The sequence below is a fragment of the Suricata suricatta genome, chromosome 13, assembly GCF_006229205.1.
Source record: "Suricata suricatta isolate VVHF042 chromosome 13, meerkat_22Aug2017_6uvM2_HiC, whole genome shotgun sequence".
NCBI lineage: Eukaryota > Metazoa > Chordata > Mammalia > Carnivora > Herpestidae > Suricata > Suricata suricatta.
In genome coordinates this window covers 33,231,581-33,249,639 of record NC_043712.1, presented here as the reverse complement: position 1 = coordinate 33,249,639, position 18,059 = coordinate 33,231,581, and the positions used below count along the sequence as shown (strand labels likewise).

The following is an 18,059-nucleotide window of genomic DNA, read 5'->3' as shown; positions in this document are numbered from 1 at the left end:
AAACTGTGAGAACATGACCTGAGCTGAAGTCAGATGCTTAATTGACAGCCACCCTGGTACCACTCCTGTGATTAAGTTTCAAATGAATGTATGAGTTAGGTAACGCTGGAGTACCACATAAACCCCTAAATTTTAGTGACTTACCACTGTGTATATGTTTGCCCATGTAACAATGTTGAGTGGGTATTCAGGTTTGAGGGGCAACAGTCCTCCATGTGTTATTCTGTAACCGAGATTATTCCACCATGTGCCTCATTATCCCGAGAAACTTCACCCTCTGCATCCAGTCAGCAGAAGGGGAAGTTACATGGAGAAATATGGGAGGTTTTCAAAGTGCCCTTGTAGAATAGTACACATTCCTTCCACTCATCTTCTATGGGCAAGAACCTTGACACATGGCCACATTTAACTCAAGGGAAGCTGGGAAATGTAGTCCAGCTTTGTGCCCAAAGAAGGGGAGAATGGATTTTAATTGACAAGTGGAGTTCTCTGCAATGTGAATAACTGACTTGAAGTTACTGTGTTCCTTTAGTCTTTGGTGATTATCTACTGTATGCCAAGCACCATGCTAAGACCTGGAAGATAGAAGAGAGGCAATTCAGCAGAGTCTTGGGCTGGGAGAGACCCATGGTCTAGGGGTCGTATCCTAGGGGATATGATGTGGTATGAAGTATGTGCCATGGAGAGAGAGACAAAGAAGAGGTGAAAGTACTCTGAAAGTTGAGTGCATTATTCTAGATTGAGAAGCTGCCTGAAGATGGTAGCATTTGAACTGCACATTCAAAGACAGACAAAATTTGGTTGATGAAGTAAAGTGGTAGTAGGAAGTCTAGGAGCTTTGGCCTGGTGGTAGGCAGTGTGAAGGCATGATGACAGGATGATGGGAGTGAGCAAGTGTGGTATGTACACAGCAAACAGTACTTTCTCCAGTGTGGTTCCATCAAGATGCAAGGAGAAAGCAGTGAGAGATACGGCTGGAACTTCCCCCAGGGTCACTTCTTATTCAAAGTTAGACATTCATTTCACTTGGAGGTAATTAATGTTTAAGGAGTGACGAGCCCTTGTAGCACTTAGTCTTGTATGCTATAGGGTGAAGGAAAGAGTTTGGGGTGATTCCAAAGATGTTTTCAGAGAAGACACAATCCCACCCATCTTGGTATAGCCAGTGTTCAGAATCTATTTGAACTTCAATGTGCTTTGAACTTCAAAGAGTTTTGACCTCAAAACCAGAGAGGTCTGTATGTTATTTACATACTAGGCTGGACTCAGGTAAGACTGAAATGTTTGCTCTTTTCGCCAGTTCATTGTCATTGAGTTCTGCATGTTCGTGTATGTGAGAGACGAGCTGGATGTGTTCGAAGGGGAGCTGGAGAACTACATTGCCTCCATGAACCAGACAGGGACCCTGATCCCAGCCATCCTGCAGGTGAAAGAGCTGATGAACGTCAGCAAAGGTAAAACCATCCTGCTCCCTTTGTTGGGAAAGTGAAAAAGACTTATAACCGGTGGCCAGTGCACACCTGGAATAATTATTGCTGGAGTATTGCTACCACCTGCATGAGGGGACTGGTTTGGGGGAAAGTGGGTTACCACGGATCTGTGCCTCCATGGTCGGGATCCAGGGATTTTTGCTAAAAACCATTTGGGGCTGAATTGAACATCCCTGAGAATTTTCTCATTTTAAACAGCCTATTTGGTTCTGATGCCAGTGGGAACAACTAAAATCATCATGTATTTTTCACTTTGGAAAAAATAAAACAGCCAGCCTTGGCTTTTCTTTAGGATTATATGAAAAATGTATTTATGTTGTTCAGATTTAATTTCTGCTTAGTTCAGGCTGCTATAACAATTTACCGTAGACTGGTAGTAGAAACAACATACACCCGTTCCCCAGTTTAAGAGTCTGGGGAGTTCAAGGTGCCAGCAGCTCTGGAGCCTCATGAGGGCTTGCTTTCTGATTTCCAGATGGCCGCCTCTTTGCATCCTCACCTGCTGGAGAGCAGGAAGGGGAAGCAGGACCTCCCCCATCTCTTCTTATAAGGGCACTAATCCCCACGGCCACATCTCTAAATACCATCATACTGGGCATTAGGACTTCAACATATGAGTCTGTCCATAGCAGTCAGTTTCCCTTAAAAAAGTAGCTTTCTTTGAAACATTCTAATTCTGTGCCTATTGCCCACAGAGGGAGCAGAGCTCTTCCCTCTTTCCTGCGGAGAAAGGCCCTGGATAAGATGTCAGGTACACTCTGCGTCATCAGACAAGTGGGTCCTCTCTCTTGCACCCTGGCTTCCTCATCTTTAAAATGGGCCATGGATAGGGGTGCTGAGGTTTCTAGCAGCCTTTGTAGCACTGACATTTAATGACTATAAATTACCAATGTTCCTTAAGCCATGAAACAGGTGTTGCCAATGATATGTTTACTTAAGACTCATAGGGTAGTAGAATATTTCTCAGAGCGGGGAAATAGATCTATCGTGAATTATTTGAGGAAAATTCTCTTTTGTACTTGTGACATGGGAAGTAATCTTTTTTTTAATTCAAGTTAGTTAACATACTAACTTAGTTAACATAACTAACACAGTTAGTTAACATAGTCTTGGCTTCAGAGGTAGAACCCGGTGATTCATCTCATATATGACACTCAGGGCCTATCCCAAAATGTGCCCTCCTTAATGGCCATCACCAATTTAGCCCATCCCCCCACCTACCACTCCTCCGGTAGCCCTCTATATGGTTTGTCTTCCTCTCTGTTTTTATCTTATGTTTTCTTCCCTTCCCCTATGTTATCTGTTATGTTTTTTAAATACCACATATGAGTGAAATCATATGATCTACTTTTCTCTGACTGACTGTGCTTAGTATAATACCCTTTAGTTCTATCCACATTATTGCAAATGGCAATATTTCATTCTTTGTCATCACTGAGTAGTATTCTATTGCATGTATATATCACATCTTTTTTTAAAAATATAGTTTATTGTCAAGTTGGTTTCCATATGGCACCCAGTGCTAATCCCAACAAGTGCCCTCCTCCATGCCCATCACCCATTTTCCCCTCTCCCCTACTCCCCATCAACCCTCAGCTTGTTCTCAGTATTTGAGTCTTATGGTTTGCCTCCCTCCCTCTCCTTAACTATTTTTTTCCCATTCCCCTCCCCTATGGCCACTCCTGTTCCACATGAGTGAAAACATATGGTATCTGTCCTTCTCTGCCTGACTTTTTTTCACTTAGCATAATATCCTCAAGTAGCATAGTACTCATCCATATAGCTACAAATGGCCAGATTTCATTCTTTCTCATTGCCATGTAGTATTCCATTGTATATATAAACCACATCTTGATCCATTCATCAATGGATGGGCATTTAGGCTTTTTCCATGATTTGGCTGTTGTTGAAAGTACTGTATGAACATTGGGGTACATGTGCCCCTATGCATCAGCACTTCTGTATTCCTTGTATACATCTTCTTAATCCATTCATTAATCGATGAACATTTAGGCTCTTTCCATCATTTGGCTCTTGTTGATAGTGCCACCATAAACATTGGGGTGCATATGGCTCTTCGAATCAGCATTTTTGTATCTGTTGGATAGATACCTCGTAGTATAATTGCTGTGTCATAGGGTAGATGGAAAGTTACCTTTTATGTGAACACTGGGGCTGGTACTGCCTCTTCCCTATGACCACACTTTGTTGTTGCACTTGAACATTGTATTCACCTTTAATGTTGGTTTATGCTCTGCCTTTTGAGTCCCTGAGTACAGCACTCAGCAAGCATACTCTAATCTTTTAGTTCAGTAATACTAATTTTAAGTCATACTTCTTTAAGTTTACATTTCCACCCCTCTCCTGGGCAAATTTTTGCTTTATTTTTTAATTTTCTAAAAGATATTATTTTTTAAGTCATCTCTATACCCAGTATGGGGCTTGAACTCATGACCCCGAGATGAGGAGTCTCACCCTCCACTGACTGAGCCAGGCAGGCACCCCGGGACAAGTTTCTAATGCCAACTTCAGTTACTTGCTCTGAGTGATCTGTAGTAACTGAATCATCTTATTCACTCATGTTTTACCCCTTCTTGCATGGATTTCCTCACATGTTTAGGTACTTTGAGAATCAAAATATAAAAATCACTGTCTTGATTTTTTTCAGCTTTAAAACAGCTGCCCTCTGGCCAATAGAGACTTCTAAGCTGAACATGCTTCATTTTGGGAAGATAAAGGCATTAAGTTAAAAGTGTGCAGTCATATTCTTGCTGCTGGCTGGTGGGAGCCTGCACTCACTCTGCTTGTGGCCAGACTCCTCTAATCCTTTCCTTCAAGGATCCCTGCACCTCCGGGGCTGAGACTTTTGGTGACTTACCTGCATCCTTTCTGTCGGGTGAGGTTTGGGATAAGCAGTTGCCTAATCCTGGTGATTCTGGGACAGAGACATGTTTGAAACTTGAAAGGAATGAAAATCAGCTTCCTTTTCCTTCTTTTTAAGGGAGCTCTTTGAAGATCTAATTCACACACATACAAATCATCCATTTAAAGTACAATTCAGGGCACCTGAGTGGCTCCGTCCGTTAAGCATCTGACTTCACCTCAGGTCATGGTCTCACAGTTCATGAGATTGAGCCCTGTGTCTGACTCTGTGCTGACAGCTTAGAGCCTGGAACCTGCTTTGGGTTCTGTGTCTCCCTCTCTCTCTGCCCTGCTCACTTGCGCGCTCTCTCTCTCTCTCTCTCTCTCTCTCTCAAAAATAAAATAAACATTAAAAAAAAATTTTTTTAAGGGCGCTTGAGTGGCCCAGTCAGTTAAGCATCCAACTTCAGCTCATGTCATGATCTTGCAGTCTGTGAGTTCAAGCCCCACATCAGGCTTTGTGCTGACAGCTCAGAGCCTGGAACCTGCTTGCAATGCTGTGTCTCCTCTCTCTCTGCCCCTCCCCCACTGACACTCTGTCTCTCTTTCTCTCCAAAATAAATATTAAAAAAATAAAGTAAAAAATTAAAGAAAAGAAAGTACAATTCAGTGGTTTTAGTATATTCTCAACCATCACCATTGTGCAACATCACCACAAATTTAGAATATTTTCATCAACCAACAAAGAAATCATGACTTTGTAGTCATTTCCCATTTCTCCTCAACTCTCCCAGCCCTGGATTACCACTATTCTCTGGCTCTGTGGATTTCGCTATTCTGGACTTCTGATATAAATGGAATCATACATGTGGTCTTTCTTCATTGGCTTCTCTCACTTAGCAAATGTTTACAAAGTTTACCTATGTCATAGCATGTGTCCCAATTTCATTATTCTTTATTGCTGGATTTTTAAAATAATTTTTAAGTTTACTTATTTGTTTTGAGAGAGAGAGAGAGAGAGAGAGAGCACAAGTAGGAGCAGGGCAGAGAGCGAGAGGGAGAGAGAGAATCTGAAGCAGACTCCTCACCATCAGTGTAGAGTCTATTCGGAGCTCCATCTCACAAATGGTGAGATCATGACCTGAGCCAAAATGAGGAGTTGAACACTTAACCGCTTGAGTTACCCAGGTGCTCAGCTGTATGTCTTTTTATTACAGCCATCTAGTAAGTGTGAAATGGTATATTTTTGTGATTTAGATTTTCATTTTCCTGATGGCTAATAATGTTGAGAATCTTTTCATGTATTTATTGGGCATTTGTACATCTTCTGTGAGTAATGTCCATAGAGATTCGTTGCTTACTTTTAATTCTTTTAATGTTTATTTTTGAGAGAAAGACAGAGAGACAGAGTGTGAGCATGGGAGAGACAGAGAGAGGAGACACAGAATTGGAAGCAGTCTCCAGGCTCTGGGCTCTCAGCAGGGAGCCTGAAATGGGGCTCGAACATACAAACCATGAGATCATGACCTGGGCCGAAGTTGGATGCTTAACCTACTTAGTTACCCAGATGCCCCTGTTGCCTACTTTTAAATTGAATTATTTATTGATTCTTGAGCTGTAGAGAATCCCATAGAGAAATACAATTTGAAAATATTTTCTCCCATTCTATGTGTTGCTTTTCACTTTTTTGTTGGTGTCCTTTGAAACACAAATGTTTTATAGCTTTGATGGAATCCCACATATTCATTTTTCTTTTATCACTTGTATGTATTTAAGGAAACATTACCTAACTTGAGATCTATAAATATTTATTCTCATATTTTCTTCTGAGACTTTTATAACTTTAGCTTTTATGTTTAAGCCTGTAATCTACTTTGAGTTAATTTTTGTCTATGCTGTGAGCTAGGGTTCTAACTTCCTTGTTTTGCATGTGAATATGAGTTGCCCCTGTCCCATTTGTTGAAAAGCATATTCTTTTCCCCCCACTGAATTGTCCTTTCTCCCTTGATGAAAATACATGGACCATGAGGGTTTACTTCTGGATTCTCAGCTTATTACATTGATCCGTTTGTCTGTCTGTATGGCAGTACCCCACTTCATCACTGTAGCAAAAACTGTGAGTCTTGCAGTTTCCTTCTTCTTTTTCAAGATTGTGTTGCCTATTCTGGGTCCCTTCATTTGTATATGAATTATAGGATTTGCTTATCAATTTTTGCCAAACTGGCATTGGAATTCTGACAGGGGTTGGGTTGAATCTTTAGATCAATTTCGGGAGACTTGCCGTGTTAACAAAGAGCATCCAGTACACGAAAGCAGCATGTCTTTCCACTAATCTAAGTCTTCTCTAATTTCTTTCAGCAATCTTTTTGTATTTTTCAGTTGTCTACTTCTGCTAAACTTATTTTTAAGTGTTTAATCCTTTTTGATACTAGTGCAAATGCAATTGTTTTCTTCACTTTCACATTGTGCATTGCTCGGGTACAGAAATACAGTTGATTTTTATATATTTGTCTTGTGTCCTGTAGCCTTGCTGAACTCATTTATTAATGGGTTTGAATATTTTTGGTTGTTTGTTTCTTAGGATTTTTAAATATAAGAACAAGTCACTGGTGAATAGAGATAGTTTTATTTCTTCCTTTGCAGCCTGGCTGCATTTTCTTGCCTAATACCCCAGCTAGACCCTCTACTATAATGTTGGATAGAACTGGCAAAAGTGGACATTAATTTTCTTATTCCTGAACTTAGGGAGAAAGCAGTCAGCCTTTTGCTGTTAGCGATGCTAGCTGTGGGTTTTTTGCAGATGCTTCTTATCAGGTTAAAGAAGTTCTCTTTGGTTTCTACTTTATGGAGCATTTTTAATCATGAAGAGGTGTTGGATTTTTTTAATGCTTTTATTGAACTGACTGAGAAACACCTTGTCCAGAAGCTTCTATACCTACAAATCATCACATAATGTTTGTGGAGATTCTCCACGGGGTGGACGGGATGAAAGAGGGATGAAAGAATATTCAAGACCTGTTGATTCCAGTGATCCTTGGAGATGGTTGCTCGTTACTGGAGGTGGTAAATAGAAATAAACTATTAGTGTTTCTACAAGGATGGAAGGGAACTGTGATGTGTATACTCCCTACCTTTCTCTTCCCTTTACTCACTGTAGATGGAAAATATTAATACCAAGGAGAGGCTTGTGCAGGAAGGAAAGTATATCAAGGGTGTGTGTGGCTGAAATGAAACAGAAATATAAGCAGAACTGCTCATACAGTCCTTTCTGTGTGAGCTTCTGCATTTTGAAAATGCTCTTTCAGGTTCATCTTCTCAGGCCTCTCATGTCACGTTTTCTACTTCAGGAGTCTGGCTGGTGACCATCTTGCCCTCCTCCCTCACGTGTGTGAGCTATCTGTTCCACATACTGGCCTGTTACAGGTAAGAGGGCTCTGGGAGTCCTTGGTGGGTCTTCAGCCAGAACTTTTCCAAAAGTTCCTGAGCAGTGACAGCAGTGCCCAAATTGGAACCAGGAAGGTATGCGTGGTCCAGGAACAGACGCATCCATTGGTAGTAAAACAAAACCCAAAACGTAAAAAAATTAAAAAAAAAAACCCAAAACAAAAAAAAACTATTGATTTGAGTTTCTACCATAAGTTTGATGTTGTGCTTAGAATCTTTTGATTTTCACCACAACTGGGAGAGGTACTCTGTTTTTATAGCTGAGAAGGCCGAGACTCACCAAAATAACTCACCCAGGCCATTAGCAGCTGTCTGTGTCCTCTGCCCTGAGGGACCTTGTCCCTTCTGCTACACTCAGCACCCCTGTTGGGTGTCAGGCCTGCCCTGCTCTCCAGGACTAACACACTGGGTTCCTAGCAGGTGCATCCAGCTCAAGGGGACATCAAAGGAGATCGGGTCAAGGGCACCAGGTGCATCAGTCTCTAGAAGAGCAGAGCAGGAGGAAGGGACGGCCTTCAGTATGTAGTGAGCACTCCACTGCAGACAGCAGTATCTGCCCTCCCTCCTCTCTGTCTCTCAGTTCCTTCCCCCACCCCCCAGTCTCTAACGTATATGCAGTCACAGGAGGTCCAGGGCCAACTCCTACCCCTCCAAAGCATCCTGCCTTTACATCCTCCCCATCTGGCTACATGCAGTATGGGTCTTTGGCAGAGCGCATCCTGGCACAAAGAGGCCCCAGCTCTCCATCACAGCCCTGGCTTGCTCCCTTTCTCGCTTTCTTCTCCCCTGACCCCATGGGGGGGCTGGACACTGCTGCTGCAGGGCTATGTCTGCTCCTCCCTTCATTGACCTGCAAGTGCCTAGGAGATGATTAGGGAGACATTAGACCATAATTAGTCACAGCCACCTTTTAGAGCGGGCTGCACTGACAAGGGTGGAGGGCCCAGGGAAGAGATGGCTTCTGTGGTGGGGAGGCTGGCCCTTCCCTCCCACCCCTGTCATGCAGGAGTGATGATCCCTGCCTTCTCTGCTTTACAGGACTGTGGGGCAAAGGATAAGAAAGCCTTCACGTGGCCAGCACTGGCACGGTGTCAGTATTTTTATTTTCCTCAGCATTATTACAACCTAAACACAACCTCTTTTTAAAAATGTTATAAAAAATATTTAGTGTAAAGCAAGTCTTTCTCCCATTCAGACTCCAGCTTGTTTCCCTGGAGCTAAACATTATTCCTTTTCTGCATCCTTCCAGAAATTTCCTATGCACCATGAAAATATATCTGTGTATTTGTATTCCTGGTGGCATACTCTACTCCAGTGCTGCCAAGCCAAAACATAATAAAAACCACAGATGCAGTTTTGAATTTTCTAATAGATATAAGTAAAAAGTAAAAAATTCAAAAGGAGATGAAAATAATTTAATAGTATATTTTATTTAACCCAACATAGTCCCAAACCATCATTCCGTCGTGTAATAAACATGCAAACTATTAATGAGATATTTACATTCTTTATTTCATACTAAGTCTTTCCAATTAGTGATTATAATGTTGCAAAACCTCCTAGAAAATGCTGGGGATGGAATGTAGGGGGAAAGTGGGACACAGACGTAAATGGGGATTCTGAACATGGCCAACCTAATCTTGGTGCCAAGGGCCAGGCTGAGGCCAGCATATGGGGAAGGGAGGCAGAGGTTTGCGGGGGGGCTGGGTTCGTGAGGGGCTGTGGCCCCTACTAGGTGGGTCTATCATTAAAAACAGTTTTCCATGTTTACTTGTTTTGAAATATTATTACATGAGTAATACATATGCATCACAGAAAAAGTAATAGAGCAACTGAAGAAAATTAAAGCCACACAGAGTCTCAATTGTCACATTCAGTCACCATTAAGACTGGGGAACTACATAATATTTGTACATAATATATTAAGATTTTTCAATCATCAGGGAAACACATGTCAAGACCACAGTGAGATATCCCTTCATACCTGTTAACATGGTAGGTACCCCAAAAGACAAGAAATAATGAGTTTTGGTGAGGACGTGGGAGAAAAGGAGCCCTCGTGCACTGTTAGCAGGAATGGAAGTTGGTGCAGCCACTGTGGAAAACAGTATGGAGGGTCTTCAAAAAAGTACAAATAGAACTACATATGATCTAGCATTTCATTTCTGGGTGTTTATCTGAAGAAAACAGAAATACTATTTTGAAAAGATATTTGCACCCCATATTTATTGCAACATTATTTTCAATATTCAAGAAATGGAAACAACTTTAGTGTCCATTGATGGATGAATGGACAAAGAGGACATATCTCTCTTTCTCTCTCTCTCTCTCTCTCTCTCTCTCTCTCTCTCTCTCTCACACACACACACACACACACACACACAGGAATACTATTCACTCAACCACATAAATGAATGAAATCTTGCCATTTGGAGCAACATGGTGAAGTCAGAGAAAGACAAATACTGTATGATATCACTTATATGTGGAATCTGAAACAAAACAAAACAAAACAAAAACCCAAGCTCACAGATACAAAGAAGAGATTTGAGGTTGTCAGAGGCAGGGGTAGGGGGTGAGTGTGGGGTAAGGGAGTCCAAAGGTACAAGCTTCCAGTTATAAAAGAAATGGAGTTGGGAGGTACTGTGCAGCATGGTGACGGTAGTTATCAGCACTGTGTTGCATATTTGAAAGTTGCTAAGAGTAGATCTTAAAAGTTCTAATCACAAGAAAAAAAGCTTGTAACTATCTGAGGTGATGGATGTTAACTAGACTCCTGTGGTGACCATTTTTCAACATGCACAAGTATGGGATCGTAATATTGTACACCTGAAACTAATAGAGTGTTATATGTCAATTATATCTCAGTTTAAAATGTATTTTATTTTATTTTTTATAATTTAAGAGAGAGAGAAGGTGCACACATGCAGAAGCTGGGGAGGAGCAGAGGGAGGGAAAGAATCTTTGAGGCGCTATGCTCAGCACAGAGCCTGACAGAGGGCTCGATCCCAGAACTGTGGGATCATGACCTGAGCCAAAATCAAGAGTCAGATGCTCAACCAACTGAGCCACCCAAATGCCCAAAACATATTTGAAAAATATTTTTAAAGCTATTGAGAACTGTCCCAGAGCCTGGGTCAGTAAGGGAAGCTGAGCTGGCTTCCATCTCCCTCCGCAGGCTCTTCTGTTTGCATCTCCTGAGCTCTAAGTACACAAGGAGCTGTGGTTATGAGCATTACTGAGTCCCCACTGTTTTTCTAGAAAGCACATGAAGAGGCTGTGGGCAGGAAATAAGCACTTTCTCCCTTTGAAGTTCCATCATCCTTCCTCGTCGGAGAGTGTGGTGAGTCTACGGAGACTTGTCTCTGCTTTGAGACTAAGTGGCCAAGTCCTGCTTTCCTGCCCCTTAGGCAGGGGCAGCATCCTGGAGGAGGAACAGCCCTGCACTTGGCATCCAGAGTCCTCAGTTCTAGTTCACTCTGCAGCTGGGTGACCCAGGATAGTCACTATCCCCGCCTGGCTCTCGGTTTCCTCATCTGTAAAATGATGACAGTCATGGCACCTGTCCTTGTGTGTTGGTGGGTGAACCTCAAATGAGGCATGCTGGACCCATGTACTAGAGGTAATCAGTATTTTCTCCCCTCTGAGACCCCTTTTCCTTTTTAAATCTCAGGTGGCCATTGCAAGGTACTCTGGCTGGCAAATAGCCTATATTCTGTGGGGTAAGTGTTATCACGTGACCCATTCCCTGGGCACCTGTGGGGTCCTGACTGTGAGAGAGAGGAGAGACGTGAGGCAGAAGGGGGTGGGGGTGGGAGTGGGTGAAGGGAGTCACCCACCTTCCTTCAGGAAGGAGGGAGAATCCCACACTCACAAAGCTCTCATTACTACCTGTCTGAAGCCCATGGGGAAGAAATGCTAAAGGTGGTGGTGACTTGGAGGAGGAAGTGAGTCTCCACACCCAGGGCAGGACACAGATGCTTCAGTGGAGTTGACATTTGAACTGTAGGGCGAGCCATGGGTCAGCAAGGGAGGTCATGCCAGGCAGAAGAAACAGCATAAGCAAAAATGCAGGACCTTCGGTGGGAGGAAGATAGAGGGGGTCTTCAGGGAGGGACGTATATGAGCAGGTTGCAAAGGGCCTTGAGTGACCGTAGGTTCCCTTGGCCCACAGGCTACCTCATCATCCACGTGGTACAGAGCCTGTGTGGCCTGATGATCATGTACAGCTTGGTGTTGCCCGTCGTCCACAACCAGGGCCTGGAGATGCTCCAAGGACTGGGCATCGGGACGTGAGTGCGGGGTGGGCTCTCTGGCATTGCCCAGGGCTTAGGCACTGGTGGACCCTCGCAGCTGCTCTTCAAAGTGCCCCTTCCCTGGTGGGCTCTCACCAATTCCTGGACCCACACTCAGCTCTGCCCCAAGGATGGGCCAGAATAGCAACTCATCACAATAAGAACCTTACAGTTCGTAAGACGTCTCCATTCTTACTGTTCAGTGGGGCGCTCACAATTATGTCTGTGGGAGAAACACATATATCCATTTTATAGCCGGGAAGGTTATAGTTCAGGGAGGTGACAAGGGAGTCTGGGTGGTATAGGGGTGGCAGAGAGCGAATCTGAGTTTAGGTTTTAGATCAGCTGTGTGACCTTGGATAAATAGCTCCTCTGAGCCTCAGTTTACCCCATGTGGAACATAAGAGTGAAGACTGACGTTACTGAGAATTCACTATGCATCTTTTCTCTTAAGAACCCTTCAAAGGCTGGGTCTCATATTAACACCCATTTTCCAGACAAGGAAACAGAGGCACAGAAGGCTAAGCACTTTGTCCAAGGAGGGGAAGAGGCAGGGCTGGGAGCCAGCACTCTGAAGCCAAAGCCCCATTTAACTGCCACCCACACTGCTGCTCAGGGGATGCAGACACAGGATGTGGCACTCTGTGGGGACCTCCCTGCTCAGAGCTCCGTGGTTCCATACTCCTCCAGGGCCTTGCGGGAGGCTGGGCAGGCCCTACCCGTGCGCTCTCGGGCTTTCATGAGCTTCTTCAACACTGCATGCTTTTCTCTCCTTCCCGTGCTGTCACACACGCATCCCAGCTGCCATTCGTGGACAAAGGGACATTATTAAATCTGGAGTTCTAGTGTGGAGCCAAAAGACCTGACTCTGTGACTTTGAGAAAGTCACCTCCCCCTTGTGAGCCTCAGTTTTCTCATCAGACAGTGGGTGTGCATAAAGCACAGAGCACCTGCCACGACAGTCTCGCCCTGTGTTTCAGCCTCACCATATCCATCGTCCTGGGCCTCATGATTCTGCAGGTGTGGATCGCCACCGCCTTCTTCCTGCAGCCAAAGATGAGCGCCGCTGACAAGCAGAAGCCCTTGGCTCTCAACAGCAGGTGAGGCAAAGAAGGGGATGGGGCTTGGCGGCTTTGGCCTCAGCGGTCTCTCCGTCCTTCTTCACCCTCGGCAGGTTCCTGGGTGGACAGTGCCCTCTCTGAGAGCGTGAGAGGCGTGGCTCGGGAGTGGGCTCCGGAACCGCACTGCCTGGGTCCAAATCCTGGCTCCACCCCCTCTGAGCTGAATGACTCTATGTGACCTTACTACACACCTACGAACCTCAGTTTCCTTATTTTATAAATAATTGCGCACACCTCACAGAGGTTTTCTGAGAATGAGATGTGTTAAAATACGGACTCAGAACGACAGTACCTGGCCCATGGTGGTCCTTTGGATTCACTCATTCGAAGCTGTTCACTCAGGCAGGAAACAACAGGGGCATGGAGGATAAAGAGATATTCCTACATGACCTTCCTAGAGAACCTCACGGTCCACGGAGCCAGCAGGCAGAGACACATGGTCACAGTAGACTCCAGATGGTATGAAAGGCTCATAAGAGCAGCACGGATAATGGAGAAAGAGAGGCGGGGGTGGTTCATTCAGCTGCAGGTGGGGTGTTTGAGCTGAGCTCGGTAGGGTGGAGGGATTCCCATGGGGAGAGCGGAGGAGAGGGCGTGGCCGGCAGCCCTCACTTCTGGATGAAGGCAGGAAGCCATGAAAGAGCTAGACGTTCTGAGAAAACCGTGAGAATCCAATATGGTGGCCTTAGATGGTGAGGGAGAGAGGGGGGGTGCAAAGTGATGACCCCAGGAAGGCCCTTCTCAGAGATGGCCCAGAAAGCCAGCATGCAGAGTTTGGGCTTTATCCCATAGGCAACAGGGAACTACACAGTCAAGTTTCCTTTGGAGGACTTGGAGCAGTTCCAGCTGGCGGCAGGTCACTGTTACAACGGACAGTAGGAGAGCCACAGCCTCTGTAATCACAAAGCCAGCTGGAGCCACACGAGATTTCTTGTACAGGAAACCTCAAAACCCAAGGATCCCATGAAACATCACTGACATTTGTCCTGCTCCGGGCTCAGCGCCTTCTATGCTCTGTCTGAGCCAGTCCCCATACAGTGCTATGTGGTGGGGACAGTCAGCTCCTGCTTACAGCACAAGGTCACAGAGCTGGGAAATGGGAGTAGCAGGACTTGACCACAGGCGTGGGGCCCTGAGCCAGCCTGCCTCATACTGAAAGGATGCTGCCCGTCTACCTGCTTCCATTTGCAGGAAAGCCTTCCAGAACTTCAACTACTTTCTGTTCTTCTACAATGTGCTGCTGGGCCTGGGCGCCTGCCTCTCCAGGCTGCTCATCAGTTGCATCCTGGGCACGTGGCTGATTGCCCGCATCGACAGGACCATCATGCAGAACGGCTACGAGGGGGCAGACATGGGTAAGTGGCCGGTCCCTAGACCCCACACATTGATTTGGGGGTGGGGGTGGGGTTGCTGGTCTTGTACCTTTGTGGTGCCTGCAGGCCGAATACCAGAGGCCTGGGCTGCACACTCTTCGCCTCAGAGCTCAGCTTCTCATGGAGGCTATAAAGCTGAGTAGAAAAAAACATTCAAGGGGCTCCTCGGTGGCTCAGTAAGTTAAGCATCTGATTCCTGATTTCGGCTCAGGTCATGATCTCACGGTTCATAAGCTCGAGCCCCGCATCAGGCTCCATGCTGACAGTGCAGGGCCTGCTTGGGACTCTCTCTCTGACCCTCTCCACAGCTTGCTCTCTCTCTCTCTCTCTCTCTCTCTCTCAAAATAAATAAAGTAAACTTAGGGGCTCCTTGGTGGCTCAGTCGGTTAAGCGTCCGGCTTTGGCTCAGGTCATGATCTCATGGTTAGTGGGTTCAAGCCCCGCATCGGGCTCTGTGCTGACAGCTAGCTCAGAGCCTGGAGACTGTTTCAGATTCTGTATCTCCCTCTCTCTCTGACCCTCCCCTGCTTGCACTCTCTCTGTCTCTCTAAAATAAATTTTAAAAAATAATAATAAATAAATAAAGTAAACTTAAAAAGAAAACCACATTCAGCCTACTAGAAGAGAATTCAGGCGAGTAAATTACTGCATATATGACAGACTGTCAAGTTATCATAGAGAGCCATAAGAAGTACTAGAAATTCCATCTGAACAGTTAGAAGGTAATTTATGAATGCACAGCTCTGAATATTTTGAGAAAGAACACATCTCAGAATGACTGGTGTGTCATTAGTTGGAAACTTACTTAGTTGAGAAAATGGTCTGTTCAGTTGAAATACTCTAAAATCAAGCCATTTCCGTAGAGCAGAAGTAGCTTTTGTTTTATTTCTGACCTGCGTCCATTCATTCACTCATCCATTCACTGTAGGGCTGAAAGCCTCTCCGGTCGGCCACAGCTCTCCTCCGGCTTTGAGCTTCACGTTCTCCATAAAATAGGTGGATTAGAGTCCTATCTTAAGAACACTTCCTATACCTAATTTTCTAGATTCTCAGTGAAAATGTGGGCACTATTTAGGAACAAAGTGTCCCTGTAGCCACATCCTCGAGAGCCCAGGCTCAGGTGTCCTGGGATACAGGGTGCACTGCATGGCCTGACTTGCCTTCTGGGTTTCAGGGTTTGGCGCCTGGATTGGCATGCTCTATGTGGATCATTATCATACCAACCCTGTGCTCGTCAGTTTCTGTAACATCCTGATCACAGGGCACCGGGAGCGGAGGCTGCAGCAGGCCATCAAATACTGGTGCCTAAACCAGTCACCAGGTAAGGTTGGACCCACACTGGGGTTGGACAATAGGGAACAAGTACCCTAAGGCTTCTCTGGAATCCCTGAGACGTTCCAGCTCCCCCTCCCTGCCCCCTTCCTCCATTCTCCCTGCCCTGGGAAGCCTTCGACCTAGGAGAACAGGAGGTTTAGTCCCCAGCCAGCCTAGCCACGGGACCCCTGAGGTCTGGTGTCCTTGTCCTTCTAAGTGGGCTCCTCCCTTGTTCCCAGAAATGAGCTCTAGTGCCACTGAGTCCTCTATTCCATTTGTTTGAGACCCCACCCATATCCCAGGCTGCAGGCCGGACACTCTCCAAGACGGGGCCCAGTTTTGCTTACCACAAGTGCTTCCGGCCCCGACACCTGCCTTCTCAAGGCTCTATACTGTCTACTCCACCCCTCCCACCCGTCACTCTGCTCTGCCTTCTGCTGCGAAGCCTGCCAGTTAGTCATGTCTTGTGGACACCAGTTTTGACTAAGTTCATCACTGTTCCCAACTATATCTGGCTATATCCAACAGATATCTGGCTCTGGGACAAACTCATGTCCCTCCAGCCGCCCTCATGTCCCCAGGGGTCCTGGCCCAGCTTTTTCTTCCAGACCTCACACATACCAGTCAGCTTCTCCTATAGCTTCTGAGAAGGACAGAGACAAGCTGCACCATCCCCCAAGTCTGTTTGCTCTGATTCTCTCCTAGGTCCCCGAGTCTCGGCCAGGCCCAGGACACGGTGGCTTCTGCTGCTAACCCTGGTCAACAACCCCAGACTAGCCATGCTGAGAAAATCAAGACCAGGTCATGGCTCTCGGGAGTTTACCCAAATTCTTTTGATGGGCTCGGAGAGCTGACAGTGACCTCCAACCTTGCTACAAGGCCATTCCAGGATGACTCCCCTGGGAGAAGGCCCCGGCTACCCAGCAGCTGTCCCCTGCATTGTGATGGGATGCACAGTCACTGTCCACTGCACACAGCACTGGACACTCGTGGATGGCACCTGGGCTGACCCATGAAGTCTCAGGCCTAATAATTCACTCCCTTGGTAAAAAGATCAAGAACTAAAGAGAATTTCTGTTGAACAATCTTTTCACAATAATGATTTCACTGTCCATGGTTAGGAGGCAGCCTTGGGGAGTTCCATGTGGACAAACACTTAGTTTGACCCAAGGGCAGAACTTGGTGTCACTGAAGAATGTGGTAAAATGGCTACACCAGGAGAGTTTAACTATTGGACATAGTTTTTCTCTGGAAGAAAACGTGCCTTAATCCAACAGGATCCTCACTGCTTCCCCCCTTTCCAGACCTCCTGGTGGTGGGAGAGACCCCCGCCTCTAACCTGGCAGTGTGAGCAGGCACACATTGGGCTCTCCCTGCCATGGCCACTGGGATGAGGAACAGATCAGAACTGACCTGGGCCTTGGGCACCAAGAAGATACACAGATCTGACAAGGAGAGGAAAGCTGCCTATCTGTGGAGGCAGAGATGGAGGTATGCAGGCATTCTAGCTGGAGGACAACAGAGCAAAGGTGTGGGAGCGGGAAAGCCCCAGGCATGTCGGAGGAGGGGAGGCCTCTGGTGTTTGCCGTGCAGGGCATCGAGGGCGGGTTAGACCACCAGGGAGGCCTGGACTCTAGGCTGGGAGGCCTGAACATTCCTCAGTGTTCAGAGGGCCCAGTCCTTACCCCGAGTCTTCATACCCATGTGTAAGGTCTCTGATGGCTGAGGACTGTACAAAGTCGCTAAAGTCATGAAGCTTGTTCAGGTGCCAGGAGGACCTACCAACAGGGTGAGGGAAGTCCCCATCCATCTCATGAGCCCCAGAGCCATTGAAGTTCAGTAATCACATTAAGCACCTACTGTAAAGCTAGTCCTGTTGCTAGATGTGTCTGCCAGACTCATCTCTTTTAATTTAACCTTTACAACTAGACTTTGTCACTCTGCTTTCAGAAACCTAGGAACCTGTGACTAGCGTGTGGGATCCCCTCATGACCTCTTCTAGCCGGGTGACACTGGCTAACCCCCTTTGCCTGTCTGTGTGGCTTTTTCCTTACGAATGAAAAGGGCAATACCTGGGCACCTGGGTCCGTTGAGCATCCAACCTGATTTCAGCTCAGGTCACGGTCCCAGGGTCGTGAGATGGAGCCCTAATACTGGGCT

The 18,059-nt window shown here is 45.9% G+C and overlaps 1 protein-coding gene across 1 annotated transcript in view; it reads left to right on the top strand.

Moving 5' to 3' along the window:
• The window catches only part of LOC115276472 (stimulated by retinoic acid gene 6 protein-like), a 53,533-nt gene extending 35,474 nt beyond the window's left edge, over positions 1-18,059 (top strand). Inside the window, exons 10-18 of the mRNA XM_029920511.1 lie at positions 1,301-1,454; positions 7,700-7,775; positions 11,058-11,139; positions 11,470-11,518; positions 11,971-12,088; positions 13,072-13,191; positions 14,404-14,567; positions 15,760-15,906; positions 16,605-18,059. Coding sequence (XP_029776371.1) covers positions 1,301-1,454; positions 7,700-7,775; positions 11,058-11,139; positions 11,470-11,518; positions 11,971-12,088; positions 13,072-13,191; positions 14,404-14,567; positions 15,760-15,906; positions 16,605-16,753 — 1,059 coding nt within the window. The 3' untranslated portion in view covers positions 16,754-18,059. The remainder of the gene's footprint in view (positions 1-1,300; positions 1,455-7,699; positions 7,776-11,057; positions 11,140-11,469; positions 11,519-11,970; positions 12,089-13,071; positions 13,192-14,403; positions 14,568-15,759; positions 15,907-16,604) is intronic.